Source organism: Sporobolomyces salmoneus (genome assembly GCF_050403485.1).
Source record: "Sporobolomyces salmoneus JCM6883 DNA, S_salmoneus_JCM6883_v1_ctg5, whole genome shotgun sequence".
Classification (NCBI taxonomy): Eukaryota; Fungi; Basidiomycota; class Microbotryomycetes; order Sporidiobolales; family Sporidiobolaceae; genus Sporobolomyces; species Sporobolomyces salmoneus.
The window spans coordinates 136,883-156,854 of NW_027481158.1; the positions used below are offsets into that span (position 1 = coordinate 136,883).

Sequence of the window (19,972 nt, forward strand, 5' to 3'; positions counted from 1 at the left end):
TTGAAGTGAAAAATGCTTTCGAAAGAAGTCGCGGTCGAGCCGTTCGGGTAGCTTTTCCGCAAGCCGCGGCACTGGAAGCTGCAACAAGAGCACTGTCGAACCCACGTCGACAGTGCTTGACCCGTTCAGAAACGTCCAGGCAGTCCGCGTAATCGGGCGCGGAAAGATCTTGCGACGTTCGAAATTCTCAGCTGAACGACGCCTTTAGCCAGAGCTCGCTATCTAGAGCAATCTGTTCGACTAGCTACCGCGAGCGGCCACTTCAGAGGCCTCGGAGCTCGAGAGTTCGTGTAGAAGGTGTTACAATAGTGAAACAACAAGAATCTAGAGGAGAAAACCCGAAATCGAACAACCAGGAGAACGCAGAGCCTCCTACTGGTTGACTTTCTTGCTGCGTCCCATACGTTTCTTCATCCTATTCAGATTTAGAGCCGAGGGAGAGAGCGAAATGATCAGTAACGGTAGACATGCGCGCGAAGAAAACGAGGAAAACGCGAAACTAACCTTTGCAGCTTCTTTGCGCTCATCTGAAGGAGATAACGGCGGAAGGAAACATTGTCAGCGTCTATGGAGAGAGTCCAGAAGCCTAGAAAGACTCACTCTCGCTGCCATCTCTTCTAATCGTTTCTTCTCTGCTTCTCGTTCTTTACGTTCCTTCGTCGCTGCTCGCTTGCGTTCCGCTTCTGCCAACTTCTCGTCTTTCATCTCTCTGTTCTCAACGTAGACATAGAGTTAGATCGTCAGTTTCTAGATGCTGTTCCTCGTAGGATCGCGAATGCTCACCTTTCGAGTTTCTTTACCGCCTCATCCTTCTTCCTCTGTTCCTCTCTGACCTTCCAAGTCTTGTCCAACTTAGCTCCATCTTTCTTTCCCAACTGCGTACGAGTCGTCGCCGTGTGAGGTTGTTTCCACCATCTTCCAGAAACGTTCTTAAAGTCTGTCGGGATCCCTGCTTCGGTTTCTACTGCTCCGGAGGTTACTGTAGGGTCTGCAGTCTTCCATACAGGCTCGGGTCGTTCTTGCCAGACGGGTTGAGGGACCATTTTCCTTTACTTTTTGATCAAACTTTCTTGGGGCTTGAGATTGAGGCGAGAGTTGTTCTTGGGGCGCTGAGGTACTTGATACGAGCTACTTGTCGAGTGCTGAGAACGCAGTCTGTTGCGTGAGAGGTTGGTTGAAGGTGGAAAGAACTCTCACTCGTTTCTCTCGCGGTTTTTGAACTTGATAATTTCTTGCTTTTTTTCAGACAAACAAGTAGGCAGGAATGGGAATACTAGGGGTTATACAAAGCTATCAAGGAAACTGCTCCACTTCAATCCTCTCGATCTAACAATAACAACTCGATTAATCTCCGCACGACGACGCCAATGAAGCTCTCTCGTTGCCTCCAACTCGATCCAACACTCTTTTGTGACTGTCAACGAAGCTCGAGGTCAGACGAGGTCAACTCTGAACAAGGCGGACAGAACTCACCAATTCCAATCCTGTCAGTTTCTCCGACAAGCGACGGAACTCGTAAGACAAGTTCTCGCGTAATGTCGGCATATCGAACGCAGAGATGTTCAATTGATTGTTGTTGCGAGCCTTGAGGGTATCGGCGAGTCCCAATCCAACGTCAGGTCGAGAAGAGTCGACTCGTTCGGGATCAAGGTAGAAGGCAACGTGGCGCCAGAAGAGGAGGAGGCAGAGTTCGAGGAGATCTACATAGACTGGAGTTAGCGCGAGAGCGAGTAAGAACTGGAAGAATGAGACTCACGAAGAGAGGATGCGACTTGAAGTCGGTATTTTCGTTGCAGAGTTTGAAGTTCCGACAAGATCTTGCCTCTTCGATCACCTCCATCTGAGCCATCGTCTTTCGGGAACGCGAAGACCTGAGAGAAATACAGCTAGTCGGTCAGCCTCGGCTCTTCACCACACTAGAGGATCGGAGCTTGGAGGACTCACCTCTTCAATCTCATCGAGCGGCCGCGAATCAAAGTTCTCCACCATCTCAGCGAGAGTCTTTGCGTCGGCGAGACGGTCCTCGAGGATCTGAACAGTATCTCGAAGGAAGAGAGCCGCCGATCCGAGATTTTGACCTGCGATTGTGACGAAAATCTTGATCAGCTCGAGAGTCCACGACTGCAGACCAGAGTGAACGAACGTACCTGCTACAGCGTTCTCACCCACTCGTGTCGAAGGCAATAAAACGGGTCGGAATGTATTCGAGCCCGGTCGTTTCGTCGTCGCGGCACTTTGATAAGTCAAGAGAGCGGTTTCGAGGTTTTCGACCAACGTGTCGACTTTCTCGGTAAAGATCGTTCCGTTATCCCGCAAGGCGAGAACGAGAGTTTGATCCTCTTCTCGTTCGAGATCATTCGTCGGTTGAACTTTCGCGATCCATTCTTGAGAACCGCAGATCTTGGCAGAGAGCCCGACGAGGGCTGCGTGGAGACCGCCAAACGAGGAGAACGTTGTCTGCAGACGCCACGAGGTGAGCTGAAAGACCACAGAGAGAAAAGCATCGGAGCGACTCACGGATTCTTCGTCAGAGATGGTCGGTAGAACAACGTTGAGGAGTGTGACGATCAAATGAGCTTCTCGCATGAGAGCGATGTTCTGAGTGGTCGCACAGTCCTTGAGCGCGATGAGGAGATTCTCTCGTTGTCCAGCGATGAAAGCGTGAGCTTGTCGAGCCGCGACCGTTGTTTCGGGACCGAAAGAGACGAGAGTTCCGACAACGAGTTGAAGAGCGGGGAGGAGGAGTTGGTGATGTCTTTCTGTTGTTGCGGGGAGGAAACCGTCAAAGTCTGCGAGAGGGCGCATGAGGCTCAGTTAGGAGCGGAACTAAACAGAGGAAGAGAGCAGAACGCACCCATCGCGGAAGTATCGGCGACCGGTCGAGCTCCAAGGTATTCGCAGTCGGCAAGTCGGATCAACAGTTCAGCGTTAAGCAGCTTTTCAGCACCTTGACGAGTTGTCGAGAGGCGGATCAAGAATGAGACGAGAGCTTCGTAGACGTAGAGCGCATTCAATGATTCTGAGAGAGAACGCAGATTAGTGAAAGACTCAAGAGACTTAGAGAAAACGAGAGGTCGATTCGTACCTGGATCGGGTTGTAAAGCTTCTTGTAGTTCCGATTCCATGTCTTTGAACGCGTTGACGAACGATGAGAGGTAACCTTGTTTCGTCAAGATCGAAAGAACCTTTGCCGTTGCTTTCCCTTCTTCTGCGACGGCGACGATCGCATCGAGAACGGTGAACGCGACAGTCCTCCATACTTCGTGACCGGCTGCCGCATCTCGACAGATGATGGGAAGTAGGCGATCCAAGGCGGAAGCGAAGATTGTAAGATTGCCGCTTTCGAGGGCGTTCTTCTTCGATCCTGATCGACGAGTACCTCCGACTGATGACATTCCATCGAGCGAGAGAAGATCGTCGTTGAACGAGGCGACGCTTGCGGAGTCTGTGTCGACGTCGGCGAGGTTCTTTGCCAACGCGGGAGACAGTGCCGCAACTTTCGCCGAGTATTGAATGTAGTTGAGGAGAACGGTGTAGAGGTTGCCTCGAACGACTGGCGAGACACCAGGTTGTAGGATCGCTTGGAGGACGAGACGAAGGATCGAGTGAAGTCGTTCGGGTGATACTGATTGAACCGTCTCTCCCGATTCGACGTAGAGAATGTTGACCCCTTCGTCGCGAAGTTTCGTCGAGAGAAGAACAGCAGCGCCCGAGAGGAGATCGCTGATCGCGGCGTCCATTTCTTGCGCGGCGAGAGGAGGAAGGATGGCGGTCATGAGGTCGAGGAGGAGAGCTTGAAGACCTTCCGAGGGAAGGAAACGGAAAGATTTCGCGAGGACGATATCGAGGAGGTTGCGCCATGACTTCAAGGCGAGATATCGAGCAGATTGGATTTCCCGACGGTGATTTTCGACAACGAGAGTTTCGACGATTGCGCGAGTTTCGAGTTTCGCCTCCTCCTGTTGAGCTGGACTGTTGAGCATCCCACGATTTTGCAGTTCTCGCTTCGCCGCACCGATCAAAGCGAGGAGGGCCGCAAAGTCGTAGACTTCACATCCTGTCGAATCGCGAGTGAGGCAAGATTCGAAGGGGAGATCGGCGAAGAGGTTGAGTCGGTGTTCAATGGGAGTGATCGAATCGATCCAGGCGAAATCGAACGAGTGGAAGATCTCCAACATCCGAGGAAGGGTTTGCATTACTCCTCCATCGTTCTCAAACATCGTCGAAGGATCTTGCGGCGTGACTTCGAAGAGAGCGGCGACGAGTTCTTGCGCTCTTCTAGCGTCGTTCCCTGAAGTGAGCACGCTCAATTCGAGAGCTGTCGAATCGAGAAGCCATGCTTGAGATTGTAGGATCGCGCAGACGGCTGAGCTCGAAGTGAGGATCTGAGTGTTGTCGCTGTATTGAAGAGTGCCGAGGGGACCTTCTGACGCCGAGGGAACGGGGAAAGGAAGTTTCGATGATTGAGAGGTGAAGAATTGTTCCCGGTTGCGGAGGTATCGAGAGAGGACTGCCGAAGTGTAGGGATGAAGACAGAGTTGGTGAATGAGATGGTAGCATTTTGAAGCGAGGGTTGGGTGTCGGGCGAGTAACGAGATCTGCAAGTCGCGAACAAAGTCAGCATCGAGCGAATGCAGCGAGATGAATTGGGTTTACTCACCGAGGCTTCGGTTTCGTCGCTCGAAACGTTCTGAGCCAACAATTCGAGGACAACGTGAAGACTTGTTCTCTTAGTGTCTGCCGCGGCGGGGTCCTCAATGTCCATATCTTCAGGTCGTCCCTTTGAGTCAAAGCCGAGGAGGAGATGAGCAATATTTGGTGCGCTTCGATCGGTTCGAGTATTTGCGAGGAATAAGTCGAGAATTGATGACCTGACTGCTCTTCGAAGAGCGCTCGAATCCTCCTCATCTCCGTTCGATTCGCCGACAGCTCGCGAGTCGAGCTCCGATTCGGGGATGTCTTCGTCCAATCGCTGTACGAATGCTTCTTGGATTCGAAGGGTTTCGGGCGAAGCTTGAAGCAGACCGACGAGACGATTCAGTTTCGTTCGACTTTGATCGGGGAATTTTTGTTGAACATCGAAGAAAGGAGAGTCCGCGATGAGGGTAAGGATTTGAATCGAGAGGAGGGCGATTTCTTCTTCTTGTTCGCACGCGACGAGGAAAGCGATTTGAACGACGACCTCCGAATGGTACAGGAACGATTGATCGATAGGCTGTTGTCCCTTGAGACGAGCGAGCTTTTCGGGAGTGAGAGAGATCGAGGATTCGGCGAGAGCGGGGAGGAAGACTTCGAGGAAAGGAGCTTGGATTTGGAGAACTCGTCGGATGATTCGAAGGGAGCGAAGCATGCACGAGGTGAAGAGAGGTGTACCAGCTACGTTGTTCTCGATCGTGTCGAGACCGGCAGTGACGATTGTCAGGATCGTCGTGAGGAGGGGTCCACCGCTGAGAATGCGAGAGAGAATGTCGAATCCAGGGTGAAGAGTGAGTTGGTTCAAAGGGGATCCATTCGAGTCTGCGCGAATGTGAAGCAAGTCAGCAACTCGTCAACTTCGGTGCGAACCAGAAGGACAACTCACTGCGACCTCCTGACGCTGCCCAGGCCAAGAAAGGACCCAAATCGAACGAAGCCAAAGTCTTCTCGACGAATTCGAGACACTTGTCCGTGATCTTCCACCTCTCTCTCGGGTCTTGATATTCCCTCTGACCGGTCTTCAACAAGACATCATCGATGACAAACTTGATGTACGGATCGATTCCAGGCGCGCGATTCGGGGCACCGAGAGTGTCGGGAATCGTATGAGTATCGAGGTCCCTTCCCTTCTGTAGAGCGTTCGAGAGAGATGGCGAGAGAGTCGAGGCGAGAGGAGATGAGAGAGGAGCATGAATGAGAGTGTTGAGTAAAGAAATGAATGCTGTCGATTCGGGGTAAACTTTGTTCGGTGCCTCGACTTCCTCCAATTCGGTAAGAATCCCTCCTTCGATCGCGAGAGGCTCAGGAGCTCGAAGACTCATCCCGAATCCGCTCGAAGAAGTTCCGAGTCCTCGTCCATCGGATTGAGTCCACGTCGGGAGAATCTGACTTTGTTCGAGAGCCGCCCATGTCCTCCTCGCGACTTCGACGCCGAACGAACCTCCAGGTCGAGAGAAGGCATCGATCGCTCCGATCAAGCTCGCCTTGAGGTCGATTGGGATTGAACGACCGGTTAAGGCGAAGAGAGTAGCGATGGGACGGTGTCGTTGATTGTCGTAGAGAGTCGCGCGTGCAACGTCAGAGTAGAGGACGACTTGTTCGAGGAGATGAATGAAGGAGCGGAGGAGAGGAATTTCTTCAGGAGGAATTTCGCCAATCATTCCTTCAACGTTCGAACCGAGGTCGATTGGTCGGTCTGGGAGATTGTTGAGGTAGAATTCGAGAGCTCCGAAGAGGGCGGGCCAGGAACAGGTTGCTGAGACTTGTTGATGCTGAGAGTTGGAATCGCCGGAAGAGAGGAATTCGAAGGCGTAAGTCGCGCTGCGAGGTCCCGAGGCGAGAGAAGCGAGCATCTCGTAGTATGTTCGCATCATTCCGGATTGTCTACATTCTGCGCCCCATCGAAGGAAGGCAGAGAGTCGAGAATTAATCGGATCCGGGGCAGAAGAGGAGGAGGTCGAAGAGGTTTCTTCCCAGAATTTGAGACCAGAGTCGGGAGAGTTGCGGTAGATGGCCGAGATGAGGAGGAAGAAGGCTTCGAGATCGTGTCTAGGTTGTCGGGGTTGATCGTTCTGGTTCCCAGAGCGAGACGATCGGAGTCCTCCTCCTCGATGCGATGTCGAAACGACGTCCTCCTCCCGGTTTCGAAGTTTACGAAGAATCGAGATCCGGTTCGTGATGACCTCGATAACGAGAATCTCGACTTGTTCTGTAACGTAATCTTGGAACCAAGCGTCGACCGTCGAATCTTGACCTCCTAACGGTCGAATCTCCCCTCCGATCGCTCCCCACTTCTCTGCCACCTCATTCTCTTCCCATTTAAACCCGAGAACAGATCTTCCGAGGAACGAGAAAACCCCGGCGTCGACGGCTTGCCAAGTGAGTTGATCGACCGATTCTCCTCCTTCGAAATCTGAGACGTATCGAGCTGCGGTATCGAGGAAGATTGACCATTGAAGTTGAACTACTGCCTTGAGGTGAGGTACTGTCCACGACGAGCCGATGTCGGTCTTCATTCGCTGGAGGAAGGATTTGTTCGAGAAGAGGGGATACAGTTGTTCAGCTGCTGCTTCTTCCGAAGTGTCGAGAGCGGCGAGGAGGGCGACGAGGACGTAGATCGCGGAAGAATCTGATTGAGGAGCGGTTTGGAGCTGGCGAACGAGGAGTTGAATCGAGTCGGCTGCGAGGTTTCGACCTGCTCCGACGAGGAAAAGCAATTGACCGATCAATCGACGTTCCTCCTCGAGTCGGTAGATTCTTAGTTGAGTCGTTTCTTCGGAGAAAGGGGAGGAAGCTGAAGCTGATTGACCAGCGGGGATGAGGGCGGATTGAGAGGGAAGGGTAGATCGAGACGAATTTCGAAGTTTGTCGATAGCTTGTTGATTCGTGTCGAGGGCTTTGATGACCTTTTCGACCCAATTCCCTGCTCCTTTGATCTCTCCTCCACTCCTAGCCTTTGTCAACTCCTGCACCTCCCGTTCAAACACCTTTTGAATCCCACTCGCTCCTAATCGCTCATCCGCCGATAACGCTCCCCTCCAAATCGCCTGTAGACACAGTAGTAGAGAAGATCTCTCGTCGAGGTGTACGAGTAGACCGCTCTCTGATCGTCCTAGTCCTGCTCGAGGTTTCGCGTTGATTCCGTAGGCGACGAGAGATGCCGCGATTTCTTCTGACAGTTCTAGCGCATCTGAGAGGGCGAGGATATCTTTCACGAGTGCTGGTCCGGCGGGATAAGACGATCCAGTCGCAACGTAGGTGAATGAACCTAAACAGAGAGACGGTGCCAAAACGAGGTCAACACAACTCTCTTGAGCGAGTGAGAGAACCCGCGAACGGTACTCACCTTTCTCTAGTTGCTGTCTTTGCTGTTGATTCTTTGCTGGAGTGTCTAGAAAGTCGAGCAAAGCCGGGCGTGCTCGTTCAAGTTTGACTTGAAGTTTCGAGACCGTGTCGGGCGCCGCTGGGTTGGCCAAGGTCGTCTCCAGGTAGTTGTGGAGCCGACTGAAGCGATCCATGGCTTGAAGGGGTATACAGCGACTCGGTCGAGGAAAAGTTGGTGGATGAGAGAGAGCCGAAATTCGCGCGCAAGTTGACAGCTTCTCCTCTCTCACTGTTCTCGGTTCCGTTCCCAGACGTACGAATTCGCTATGCTCTAAGCTGGCGGGGAAAGAGCAAGCGAGAAAATACGCCGAAAAATGCGACTTTTTCCTTCGCACGAGCGTTCAAATCGAGTGGAAACGACGAGCTGATTGGCACCGATTACAGACGAACAAGTAGACAAGCGAGTAAGTAGGATATTCCTGACAGACACAGACAGACTGGAGATTGGAACGACAAGCGATTGCGAAACTTTCTTTGGTGAACGAGTCGCTCAAAGGTAGATACTGTGGAGGTGGACAAAGTCAGTACTCGCTCTTGATCTTCAGTGAGGCAGCAGCGACATACTTGAGAGTAAGAGGATTGACGGAAGCGTCATACTCGAGAAGTTTTTCTGGTGAAAAGAGTCGGATTCGTCAGTAACTTCGAATTCGAGGCGCGGCAGAACCTGCAGAGTCGCGACTTACCCTTGCATAGGAAATCGAGAGGCATAGGGACGAGGTGACCTCGGACTTGGTCCAATTGTTCCTAGTGAGAACGACGAGCGTGAGTTTTGCGAATTTTGAAAATAGAGCTCGGCGATGACTGACCTTGATGTATTTGACGGGCATATTAGGGTCAGCTACATGTCCGACTTTGATCGGTTTCTTCGGTACATAGTCTACAGCAAAATGGTCATTCAGACGGGAGATCTCGAAAGCTTGAAGAAGCTCGTACCTTTGTATTGTTGCCAAGTCTGGATTCGAGCAGCGGGAACACATCTGAAGACATTCGCGAAAGCTTGAGCGTTGCGTGCAGCGGTTGACTTCCAGAGAAGTTCGAGATCGGGCGAAAGAGGATCCTGTTACATGCGGATGGGGAGTCAGTCAGACGACTCGTTCCGGCTCGACGGGAAAGCTCACTTTGACAATTTGACCCTCTTCAGAGTCGGTGACATCGGTGTGAGGTACTCCGACCATCCTCATCGCGGCAGTGACTGGTTCGGTCTCTCCAGCGGGACAGAATTGAGGAGGTGCGAGACTGGTTGATCGCGACCCCCTCATCAGTTGCGAGACGACGTATGAGGATAGAGCGAGCTCACCCGAGATGTGACTTGAAGAGCTCTCGTCGCAAGGTTGCGGCGAATCTACCGGCGAGATACTGAAAGGGGGATCTCGTCGTCAGCTCAATCGACGAGAATTCGTGAGGAAGTGAACTCACCGGCTTCCCATCCATTTGAGATTGAATGAGATCCGAATCCTCGTAGATACAAGCGATTTCCGAATCACGGTCCCCAAGCTGACTACGATCGTTGAGATTCGCGGATCCGATAATGACACGACGGTCGTCGACGATCATTAACTTTGAGTGAATGTAGCATTGTTCCGTCACGTAGGCGTTCCTCTCCGATTCTTCCGTACCGGCCCATTTCTCGTCGAACAAACTTCCGGTTCCCTTTTGAGCGTGATGAGCGACCGAATCACTGATCTTTTCGTCAATGTCGTCGGCTTGTTCGAACCTTTGAACGATTCGTTGAGCTTCTTCGTACGAGTCTGGCATAGGAGTCTTGGTTTCGTTCTTCGCAACGTTCTTCGTGTCGCCTTCGAGAGCAGCTTGTTCTCCTCCTTCTTTCGGAACTGCGATCAGGACGTTCTTGTTTTTGCGGAGTTCGTCCTCGGTGGCATTGGGGCCGAGTTGAAGACTGGTGTATACACGTTGTAAGTCGCTAGAGTCACTGAAGCAGAGAAGAGGATAGACTTACCGAGCGAGAGCAGCTTGAGCTTGGAACCAAGTGACTCCAGATTTCTCCTCCATTCGTTTGATCCTTGCGGGGTCGTGGTTGATTTGATCGTACGAGCGAAGGTTGTAGAGACTGATGTACTCGTCGGGGTTGACTCCTTGAGCTCGAATCTGATCGAAGATGCCTTCGATCGATTTGAGTTGAGCTCCGAGGATACAAAGCGTTCCACTCGATCCTTTCGCGTCCAAATCTCCGGCGAACCCAGGAACAGCTGGAATGATGATGATGATCTTGAAACGTTGGTAGTTTTTCGCGGCAGAGACAACTCGTTCGACGATCGCGGCTCCGATCAAGTTACTGACGGGAGTCTTCTTTGCACCGGTAGTCGTGATGAAGAACTGGTTCTCGATTACGATCGAGTGGTTCGCCTCGAGGATCAACTGACGGTAAGCGTTTTGAATCGAGTGTTCGGTCAGAATTCCGTGACTCCAATCCGCTGAGCTTCGAACGACTTGAACTTTGACGGTTCCACCTTGAACTTTGGGCCAACCTTGAGGAGGATCGAGCATGTGGTTGTGGAAGTGACGACCGATTTCAGCGAAGCGTTCGAAGTGAGGATGACGAGCGATGGTCGGAGTTGGCGTGGCGCTGGGATCGACTGGGTGAGGGAAAGCGAGAGTCGGGAATCGTTCGTGCTGATGACGGTATTTGAGATGTCTAACAAAGTTCCAACCTATGTCGAACGAGGAGGAGTCAATCGAGAATCGAGAGTTGGTCCCAGCGAACTGACTTACGTTCAACAAAGTGCTGAGCCACATCAAGCACCGCATCTCCCTGTAACATGGAATGGATGTCGTGCCAAGGCATTCTCGCGACTTCCAACCTCGACTGTTGATTCGACACCCACTCGTCAACCTGATTGAAGTCTTGAACTCGAGCGTTGTTGTAGTCTTGTCCGGGGAAAAGAACTCGCGAGAAGTCCGTAGGAGAAACGTCGGAGAGAGGGCTGCAGAGAGACAGGTGTTAGAGCGAGACAGACCGAAAGGCGATCGGACCAAAGCACGAAAGACTGACTGAGTTTTCGTATCCCATCGACCGAAACAGCTTGAAGTTGATGTGAAAGATGTCAGTAGAGCAAAGCAACAGCTCGATGAATTGGGGACAACTCACATGTCGAGACCACCGATACAAGCGACCGAGTTATCCACAACAACGACTTTCTCGTGATGCTAAACAGGAGAAAGATGAGCTTACCCGGCGCATTCCAGGCAGGCTTTAAGCATTCTATACAGTAGAAGAGACTTACACTCCACATCATAGTCATTTCCCCACCAGCGTGATCTGGATGCCTCATTACCGAGATGTTCTCATGAAGATCTTCAAGGAAATGTTTTGTGTGCGCGGACGACATGGTCATCGAAATGTTAACCTCTTTGTAGATCATAATGAATATCTTGACTCCTTGCTGAGCTTTTCGAAGGAGGAGACGATCAAGTCGAAAATCCTCGTGCTTCGCCGGCGGACGTCGAAGGTACATTTCCGGAGTCAACCACCAATCGAGGATCCAGATCGTTTCCTTCGCGTTCTCGAGTAGTTCAGAGAGGGCGTAGAAGTAGTCGTGTCCAGAGATGTACCTGTGTTTCAACGAGTTTCGAGTTTCGATCAGCTTTGACTCGTTCCTTCGAGTTTGCGAAAGGCCTCTTGATGACAGTATCGACCTTCTCAGCGCCTTGAGTACGGAGGTTCGCCTCTGTCCTGGCGAACGCCGACGAAACTTGCGAAGAGGCGAGAGAATGAAAAGGTAAAACTTACCATTTGACTTCGTTTCCCTCTCTCGGTCCAGCGAACGATTCAAATCGGTGTCCACTACGAATCGCAGCCAATTGTGCATCAACCTCCTTCTCACTGTGTCAACGTCAATCGAGCGTCTCGTCAGCTTGCGAGGGAATCGGCAGCTAGTGGGGAGGAAGAAAGAAGAAAGGGAAACTCGCTGTTCTTCATCGTGACGGTGGTTCGGATTGATCGTATCTGGTTCATAGACGATAGGTAGTCAGCCCTGTACGGTAACTCTCGGCGTGGAGCGACAAAGACGATGAACTCACAGGCAACTGATTCTTTCATCCTCTCGAGTCGCCCTGGCTGCACGAGACGGTCAGTTGGTCGTACGTCTCTGCTGATGAGACTCTGATGTATCGCTCACGAGCTTGTCCATAGACTGGGTTAGTTTGTCGACGAACTTCGACATGACGCAGATGAAACTCTGTCGAGGAGGACTGGGCTTTCACTAGCTGGAGATCGGGGGTCTAGGTAGCGCAGGTGTAGTTCAGAGTTGCTTATCGTGAGTAGGTGAAGGTGATTGCGTCGAAGAGGGTGAAGGGAGAGAAATAGAGGCTCGAGCGAGCTTCGTTCGCTCGCAACTTCGCTCACAAACGGTCGTCAAGCTTCGTGCTTCTCTCATCAAATGGGGCACACGAGCTCCAATGGGGAAACGACGAATGAAATTGCTTGTTTGCGGAAACACGAGAAACCTTTGCGAAAACTTTGCGAGAACGAAAACTGAACGAGACGAGGGAGCTAATCGAGAGCAGCTTTTTGGGGATAGGTATAGGAAGCGAGCGACGATAACGAGGAACGAGAACGAGAGGGTAAACTTGCGAGTGCGAGAAGAACGGGGGTAGTCAAATCAAAGAGCAAAGGGGAATAATCTTTTGGGTAGAAAGAGGTACAAAGAATCGTCACAGACGATTGAAGACACGCACTGTAACTTTCGAAGCGGAAGTGGTGGAAGCGAAGAAGTTGGAATAGAGCATGAGACTTCTTCGGTAGAGTCAAGCTCAAAAGACTCGAGGACGACGACCTCGGTACTCCTCCTCAGGTAGGAACTGTGACACCAACCGCGAACCCATCAGCAGACGTCCTATCACTCGATGGAAAGCCGCTGAAGACTCACTCCATCGAATTCGAGAGCCTGAGCTCGTTCAGCCATCAACCATTTGATCTCCTCCCAAACCTCCCATTTCCATTCCTTGACGTACCTCCTACTTTGCTCATACGTCGCCTTCTTCCAGCCTTTCGAGATCTCTCTCCCACCAACGAATGGCAAGACGAGTCGAGCGAGTTCGAGAACAGGCGAGGGATCTTTCGCACCTCCGACGAGAGCGAGCGAAAGGAGGGAATGGTTCTTTGGACACGGATAATATTGAGTGGGTTCCTTCGAGGAGAGAGAGTAGGAAGGTGGAGGAAAAGGAGGAGAGAGATCAGAGAGGAGTTGCGAGACCAGGTCGACGTGTTTGTTGGCGAGCGCGATGTGGAATGAGGTGAAGCCTTCAGAGTTGCGTTCTTCCGGTACAGCACCTACAGAGACAAGTCGATCAGCTAAAGTTTGATCAGAGCAGAGCAATTGACGAGAAACTTGCCATGATCGATGAGCCACAAGTAAAGTTCTTTTTGATCGTGAGCTGCGACGATGTGCAGAAGAGTCTCCCGAGGATCCGTCTCGAGCTCTTGGGTCGGTACCGCTTCAGGTGAATTCGCTTCGGGGGAGAGTTGATGTTCGGATTCGGGAGGAGGAGTTTGAGGAGCAATCTCAGTCGAAGGAGGAGGAACGTTTTGCTTGCTTTTCGATTTCTTGTTCTTCCTCTTCTTCACCTTTCCTTGACCTTGAAGAGGAGGAGGCGACGAGGCGGATCCGGGGAGTTCGGAAGTATGAGGAATGACGGGAGAAGCGTTCGAAGGAGAAGGAGTCGGAGGGAACGAGCGAGGGATGTTCGGAGGTTCCGGAGCAGCTTTTGACTTGTTGGCGGATTTCCCCTTGTTCCTTTTCGCCTTCTTCTTCCCCGTACGAGGTTTCTCATCGTCGATTTTGATTCCCGCTTTCTTCAACTCGGAAATCGCTTCTTTCCCTCCAGGTAGGAATTCACCTCCATTCGGATCCACGTTCAACTCCCAGATACCTCGTTTGACTCCTTCCGAATCGAGGTTCCTTGCAGATGCGAAGACGGAAGATCGTTTCTGCTGAGCCGAGGCTAGACGTTTCTGAGCGAGTTGAGCTGCTTCGATTTGAGCGGCGGATTTCGATGCGAGAGCGGCCTTCTTCTTCTCTTGACGACGAGCTGCAACATTCTCAGCTTCTGTCGATCGGAAGTTGATCAGTTCTTGCTACGCAGGGCTCGTATCGAAGAAAAGGTTTACCTTTTTCCTTTTCGATTCTCGCCATCTCCTCCTTCGCCCTGATCTCCAACGCTGCCAGCTCCTCCGAGATCTCCTCGAGGTATCCACCCTCGTACTCGTCTTCCTCGGCATCATCTTCTTCGACAGTCTCTTCCCCTTCCGAGTAAGATCGCACGTAGTAATCGTACGAACCAGTTCCTCCTCTGAGGATTTCCGAGAAGAGCCACAAGTAGTACTCATCTGTATCATAGCAAGGTCCTGTCAGTCTCCATCTTGAGTGGCAGAAGAAACAACGTACCCTCCATATCCATTTCTTCGTCAGAATCGTATAAATCTTCCGCATCATCGCTCCAATACTCTTCCTCTCCATCCGCGTCGTCGTACTGTTCGAATCCTGGAGGTCGGAACGAGAAAGGGAAACGCATTCCAGCTCCAAGTTGAGGTTCAGGCCGTTCGAGGTGTTCGACGATTCGAGCGTAACTTCCTCCAATCTCTTGGAATTTCGCGGTCGATTCGGGTGAGTTGCCATTCCTGAATCGTCGACAAAGACTCAGTACGTAGGAGACGAATACTGAGAGAATATAGGACGAACTTGTCGCTTTGAGATTGAAGAAAGGGAGACCGTGCGCGAGAAAAAAAGTTAGCTTCATCTCCCTCGATCGACTCGCGGAGTCAAGACAGAGCACTCACGGATGATGAATACTAGCTAGTCTCTTGTAAGCAGTCCTGACTACCTCGATTGAAGAACCTAACAGAGTCCGACCAACCTCTAGGATTAGCCCCTTCTTTCGCCGATTACACGCTGCCAGAGTGTTCGAGAGAGTATAGTGAGCTTACCTGGCTCGACTTGAAGAACCTCGTGAGCTCTGGAGAGAGTAATCCTCATTGTTGTGTGAAAACTGCGAGCTTGCGGGGAAGAAAAGAGGAAGGAGAGACCGTGTGAGCTGTAGCAGAATCGATGGACGAAGTCAGACATACTCTGTGAGGTGTCCAGCACCCAATTCAGCCAGAATTGAGGTGATCGATTTACCAGAGAGGAAAGAGCGAAGTTGGACTCGAGAGTTTGTCTCGCTTCCCCTGAACTGGTATGACTCAGAGGGGAGATTCTTCTCTCCCTCTCTCCGAATCAACTCTCACCAACCAACTCTACGCAACAAGACTCAGCTCGAATCCTACCTTACCAAGGTTCTATTCAAACCTCTTTTCCTCGTCAGCTCTCGTAACCAACGCATGTGAGTTCTCTTTCCGAATCTTCCCTCGAGTTCTTATCCGAGGACTAAACAGAAAAAATTCCTTTCCCTCCCTCCTATCTCGATAGGCTCGTTTGGTTCGTCGGCTGCGAAACTCGCCAAGACTAGTGAGTACCAATCATAGCTTGATCTGACCTCGCAAAGAGGAGAGAGGAGAGGGAGAGAGAGCTAACGAGTCAAATCACTTATTTCCTCCTTATCTCCAGCCTAGATTCGATCGTGTTCAAGGCCCTCGGTCCTTAAATTCCCTTTACCTCGCCCTATCCACTCAGCAAACTCAAAAACAACCCCGCAACTTCCCCCTCCCCTCTCTCTCACCTAAATCTCTCTCAACATGCTCCGAACCTTCTCCTCTCGTCTCCGCGCTCCTGTAGCCGCTCAACGATCCCTCAAGTCCTTCTCGACTACTCCTTCTCGTCTCTTCACCCTCGACTTGACTCGTCGAGCCGAAGTTAAAGATGCCGAAGATCTCGTCGATATCTCTTCCCAATTCAAGCACATTCAAACGAAAGATGGAACTTCGGCTGCCTCTGATCTCGCGAGGAGGTTGTCTCAAGCCGTTCTCCCGAAATTGGAACGTCCCGACGTTAAGAAAGTCTGTATCGTCGGTTCGGGAGGTCTATCGATTGGGCAAGCTGGAGAATTCGATTACTCTGGTGCTCAAGCGATCAAGGCGATGAAGGAATCAAACATTGAAACCGTTCTCATCAATCCCAACATTGCTACGATTCAAACTTCTCACCAAATGGCTTCCGAAGTTTACTGTCAGTTTTTCCTCTCTCTCCTCCTCCTCCTCCTTTGACTCTTACCAGTTCTCGTTCGCTCACTATAGTCCTTCCCATCACCCCCGAATACGTCGCCTACGTTCTCGAGAAGGAGAAGCCCGATGGTGTTCTCCTCACGTTCGGAGGTCAATCCGCTCTCAACGTCGGAGTTCAACTCGAAAAGATGGGAGTTTTCGAACGTCTCGGAGTCAAGGTTCTCGGTACTCAGATTCGCACCCTCGAAGTTTCCGAAGATCGTGACCTTTTCGTCAAAGCTCTTGAGGGTGCGCTTGAACTTCGATCATCTCGTCAGTTTAGGAACACTTAGCTGATCGTTGGAACTCGTGCGCAGAAATCGGTATTCCTGCCGCTACTTCGTCTGCCGTTTCGACCGTCAAAGACGCCCTCGAAGCCGCCGAGAAGATTGGTTACCCCGTCATTCTTCGTTCCGCCTACTCTCTCGGAGGACTCGGATCTGGATTCGCCGAGAACGAAGACGAACTTCGTGATCTTTCCGCGAAATCCCTCTCGCTTTCGCCTCAAGTCTTGATCGAGAAATCGCTCAAGGGATGGAAGGAACTCGAATACGAAGTCGTTCGTGATGCTGCCGATAACGTTATCATTTGCTGCAACATGGAGGTGAGCTCGTTTACAACGTTCTCAGTAAGAATGAACGGAGACTGACCCATTTGTGCGACTAGAACTTCGATCCTCTCGGCACACACACTGGAGATTCGATCGTTATCGCTCCCTCTCAAACCCTTTCGGACGACGAGTACCACATGCTTCGTTCGGCCGCGATCAAGATCGTTCGTCACGTCGGAGTTGTCGGAGAGTGCAACGTTCAATACGCGCTCAACCCGAACAAACGAGAATACATGGTCATCGAAATGAACGCTCGTCTCTCTCGTTCTTCCGCCCTCGCCTCGAAAGCGACTGGATACCCTCTCGCCTACACTGCCGCCAAGATCGCGCTCGGTCACACTCTTCCCGAACTCCCCAACGCCGTTACGAAGACTACGACCGCCTGTTTCGAACCTTCGCTCGATTACATCGTTACCAAGATCCCGAAATGGGATTTGGCAAAGTTCCAATACGTTAACCGAGAAGTTGGATCCTCGATGAAATCGGTTGGAGAAGTCATGGCGATTGGTCGAACTTTCGAAGAATCACTTCAAAAAGCGATTCGTCAAGTCGACCCTCGATGGACCGGATTCGAAGCTTACGTTCAACCGGAGGATCTCGAACACGCTCTCAGCGTTCCTACCGACATGCGACTCTTCGCGATCGCTCATGCGATGCTCAACCTCGATTGGAGCGTCGATCGAATTCACGACTTGACGAAGATCGATAGGTGGTACCTTCACAAGCTCGACAACATCGTTCAAATCCACAAGTCGCTTCGTGCCCTCACTTCGATCTCGCAGGTCGACGAGGAGACGATGCGTAAAGCGAAACAAATGGGATTCGGAGACCGACAAATCGCCGACTTGATCGCTCGAGATGGAGGAGAAGCTACCCTCGAAGACTCTGTTCGTGCTCACCGAAAATCCCTCGGCATCACTCCTTTCGTTAAACGTATCGATACCCTCGCGGCTGAATATCCCGCCAACACGAACTATCTCTACACGACTTACAACGCTTCGACTCACGACATCGAGTTCAAAGATCAAGGAACGATGGTTCTCGGATCTGGAGTGTACCGAATCGGTTCTTCCGTCGAATTCGATTGGTGCGCCGTTTCCGCCGCTCGTAAAGTTCGAGAAATGGGCAAGAAGACGGTCATGATCAACTACAACCCCGAGACGGTCTCGACCGATTTCGATGAAGCCGACCGTCTCTACTTTGAAGAGCTCGGATGGGAAAGGGTTATGGATATTTACGAGCTCGAAGGCGCTGAAGGTGTCATCGTTTCCGTTGGAGGTGAGTCGTCTCGAAGTCTCTCTCGGGAGAACAGTCGCTGATTCGGGTCCTGAATAGGTCAACTTCCTCAAAACATCGCTCTTCGATTGAAGGAGACTGGCGTTCAAGTTCTCGGTACCGACCCCGAAATGATCGACTCTGCCGAAGACCGACACAAGTTCTCTGCGATCCTCGACGCTCACGGTGTCGATCAACCCGCCTGGACTGAAGCCTCGAGCGTCGAAGCCGCCAAGGAGTTCGCGAACCGAGTTGGATACCCTGTCCTCATCCGTCCTTCCTACGTCCTCTCCGGTGCCGCGATGAACGTCGTCTGGAACGAATCGACCCTCGAACACTCTCTCACCGCCGCTGCCGAAGTCTCGTCCGAATACCCTACCGTCATCACGAAATTCATCGATCAAGCACAAGAGATCGATATCGACGCCGTCGCTTACAAGGGAGAACTCCTCGTTCACGCCGTTTCGGAACACGTCGAGAACGCCGGTGTTCACTCTGGAGACGCCACGATCGTTCTTCCTCCGTTCTCGCTCGTCGAGGACGACATGTCTCGACTCAAGGAGATCGCTCAAAAGGTCGCCAAGGCGTTCAGCATCTCCGGACCCTTCAACATGCAAATCATTCGCAAGGCCATTCCTGGAGAAGAGACCGTCCTCAAGGTGATCGAGTGCAACCTTCGTGCTTCTCGTTCGTTCCCCTTCGTTTCGAAGGTTCTCGGAGTTAACTTTGTCGATATCGCTACCGCTGCGATCGTCGGTCAAGACGTTCCTGCTCCCGTCGACCTCATGGCCGAGAAGCGTGACTACGTCGCGATCAAGGTTCCTCAATTCTCGTGGACTCGTTTGGCTGGTGCTGATCCTTACCTCGGTGTCGGTGAGCCGGATTTCCTATCAGTCTGTACGACTTGCCGAGTGAGTCTGAACTAATCGGTTTTCGTTGGGTCACAGAGATGGCTTCGACTGGAGAAGTCGCCGCTTTCGGTTCGACCCTCGCCGAAGCTTACTGGGCATCTTTGACTTCTACCAACGGATTCCGAGTACCTCAAGCGAAATCTGGTGTCCTCATCGGAGGAGATATCGCTAGTCCTCAAATGGCTTCCGTCGCAAAGGGACTCTCGGATCTCGGATTCAAACTTTACTGCTCTTCGCCCGTCGTCGAGGAGTTCCTCAACTCGCTCCCTCACGTCTCCAAGACTGAGAAGATCTTCTTCCCCGTCAAGGACAAGCGAAAGCTTCGTGAAGTCTTCGATGAGGTGAGTTTGGTCTTTCTTGCCGCTTTATAACCTCAGTTCGCTGACTCCCTGCCTCCTTCCAACAGTACGATATCCAATCTGTTATTAACCTTGCTGCTGCCCGTGGACGCGACCAAGTCGATGAAGACTACGTCGCTCGACGAAACGCTGTTGACTTCGGTTAGTTTTTCCCTTTTTCACTCTCTTCCTGCCTCGTCGTCCTCTAACGCATTCTCTCGAACTCAGGTCTTCCCTTGATCAACAACGGGCTACTTGCGGAACTGTGGGTTGAAGCCCTCGGTCGCAAGATGAAGTTGGGAGAGCTACAACAATCGAACGAATGGACCGAAGGAACTCGACCCTCCGAAGTCAAATCGTGGAGTGAATGGATCGGCTCTCACGCTTAAGGAGCACACTACACCCCTTGTCGTCGTTGTCGATTGCTGGATATCGCAAATCATCTTTCCTTGTTCAACCTCTAATTTTTCTCCTTCGTTTTCTTTTCCTCGTTCATATTCCTCTTCCTTCCCTTCCTCTCCTCGTTGTATCATCATTTCAAATTCTCTCACACAAAACTCGTTGGTTTCTTCTTCCTCTCGCATGCATTACTCGGGCAATAACT

At 51.6% G+C, this 19,972-nt stretch overlaps 5 protein-coding genes across 5 annotated transcripts; 1 reads left to right on the plus strand and 4 right to left on the minus strand.

Moving 5' to 3' along the window:
• Positions 1-372: 372 nt before the first annotated feature.
• Positions 373-1,043, minus strand: JCM6883_006868 (CGR1 family protein; the record flags this gene model as incomplete). The annotated part of the gene is made up of 4 exons (XM_076629366.1): positions 373-415; positions 505-527; positions 601-709; positions 784-1,043. 4 exons carry the CDS (start codon positions 1,041-1,043, stop codon positions 373-375), a joined length of 435 nt encoding a protein of 144 aa, XP_076490488.1.
• A 269-nt stretch (positions 1,044-1,312) lies between these two features.
• On the minus strand, positions 1,313-8,213 carry NUP192 (Nup192p; the record flags this gene model as incomplete). The annotated part of the gene is made up of 11 exons (XM_076629367.1): positions 1,313-1,414; positions 1,474-1,700; positions 1,757-1,871; positions 1,945-2,078; positions 2,148-2,457; positions 2,518-2,789; positions 2,855-3,019; positions 3,086-4,598; positions 4,661-5,517; positions 5,582-7,963; positions 8,042-8,213. 11 exons carry the CDS (start codon positions 8,211-8,213, stop codon positions 1,313-1,315), a joined length of 6,249 nt encoding a protein of 2,082 aa, XP_076490489.1.
• Positions 8,214-8,600: 387 nt separating this feature from the next.
• JCM6883_006870 (uncharacterized protein) lies at positions 8,601-12,260 on the minus strand (the record flags this gene model as incomplete). The annotated part of the gene is made up of 16 exons (XM_076629368.1): positions 8,601-8,689; positions 8,763-8,823; positions 8,886-8,956; positions 9,013-9,136; positions 9,198-9,315; positions 9,377-9,435; positions 9,496-9,976; positions 10,037-10,748; positions 10,810-11,021; positions 11,090-11,119; positions 11,186-11,244; positions 11,322-11,649; positions 11,828-11,920; positions 12,007-12,043; positions 12,118-12,154; positions 12,216-12,260. 16 exons carry the CDS (start codon positions 12,258-12,260, stop codon positions 8,601-8,603), a joined length of 2,556 nt encoding a protein of 851 aa, XP_076490490.1.
• Positions 12,261-12,849: 589 nt separating this feature from the next.
• Positions 12,850-15,071, minus strand: JCM6883_006871 (J domain-containing protein; the record flags this gene model as incomplete). Its single annotated transcript, XM_076629369.1, has 8 exons — positions 12,850-12,897; positions 12,966-13,369; positions 13,449-13,473; positions 13,532-14,145; positions 14,207-14,425; positions 14,484-14,716; positions 14,876-14,933; positions 15,023-15,071. 8 exons carry the CDS (start codon positions 15,069-15,071, stop codon positions 12,850-12,852), a joined length of 1,650 nt encoding a protein of 549 aa, XP_076490491.1.
• A 698-nt stretch (positions 15,072-15,769) lies between these two features.
• On the plus strand, positions 15,770-19,757 carry CPA2 (carbamoyl-phosphate synthase (glutamine-hydrolyzing) CPA2; the record flags this gene model as incomplete). Its single annotated transcript, XM_076629370.1, has 8 exons — positions 15,770-16,199; positions 16,268-16,483; positions 16,552-16,838; positions 16,901-18,122; positions 18,180-18,992; positions 19,067-19,371; positions 19,437-19,530; positions 19,597-19,757. 8 exons carry the CDS (start codon positions 15,770-15,772, stop codon positions 19,755-19,757), a joined length of 3,528 nt encoding a protein of 1,175 aa, XP_076490492.1.
• Between the last annotated feature and the right edge of the window lie 215 nt (positions 19,758-19,972).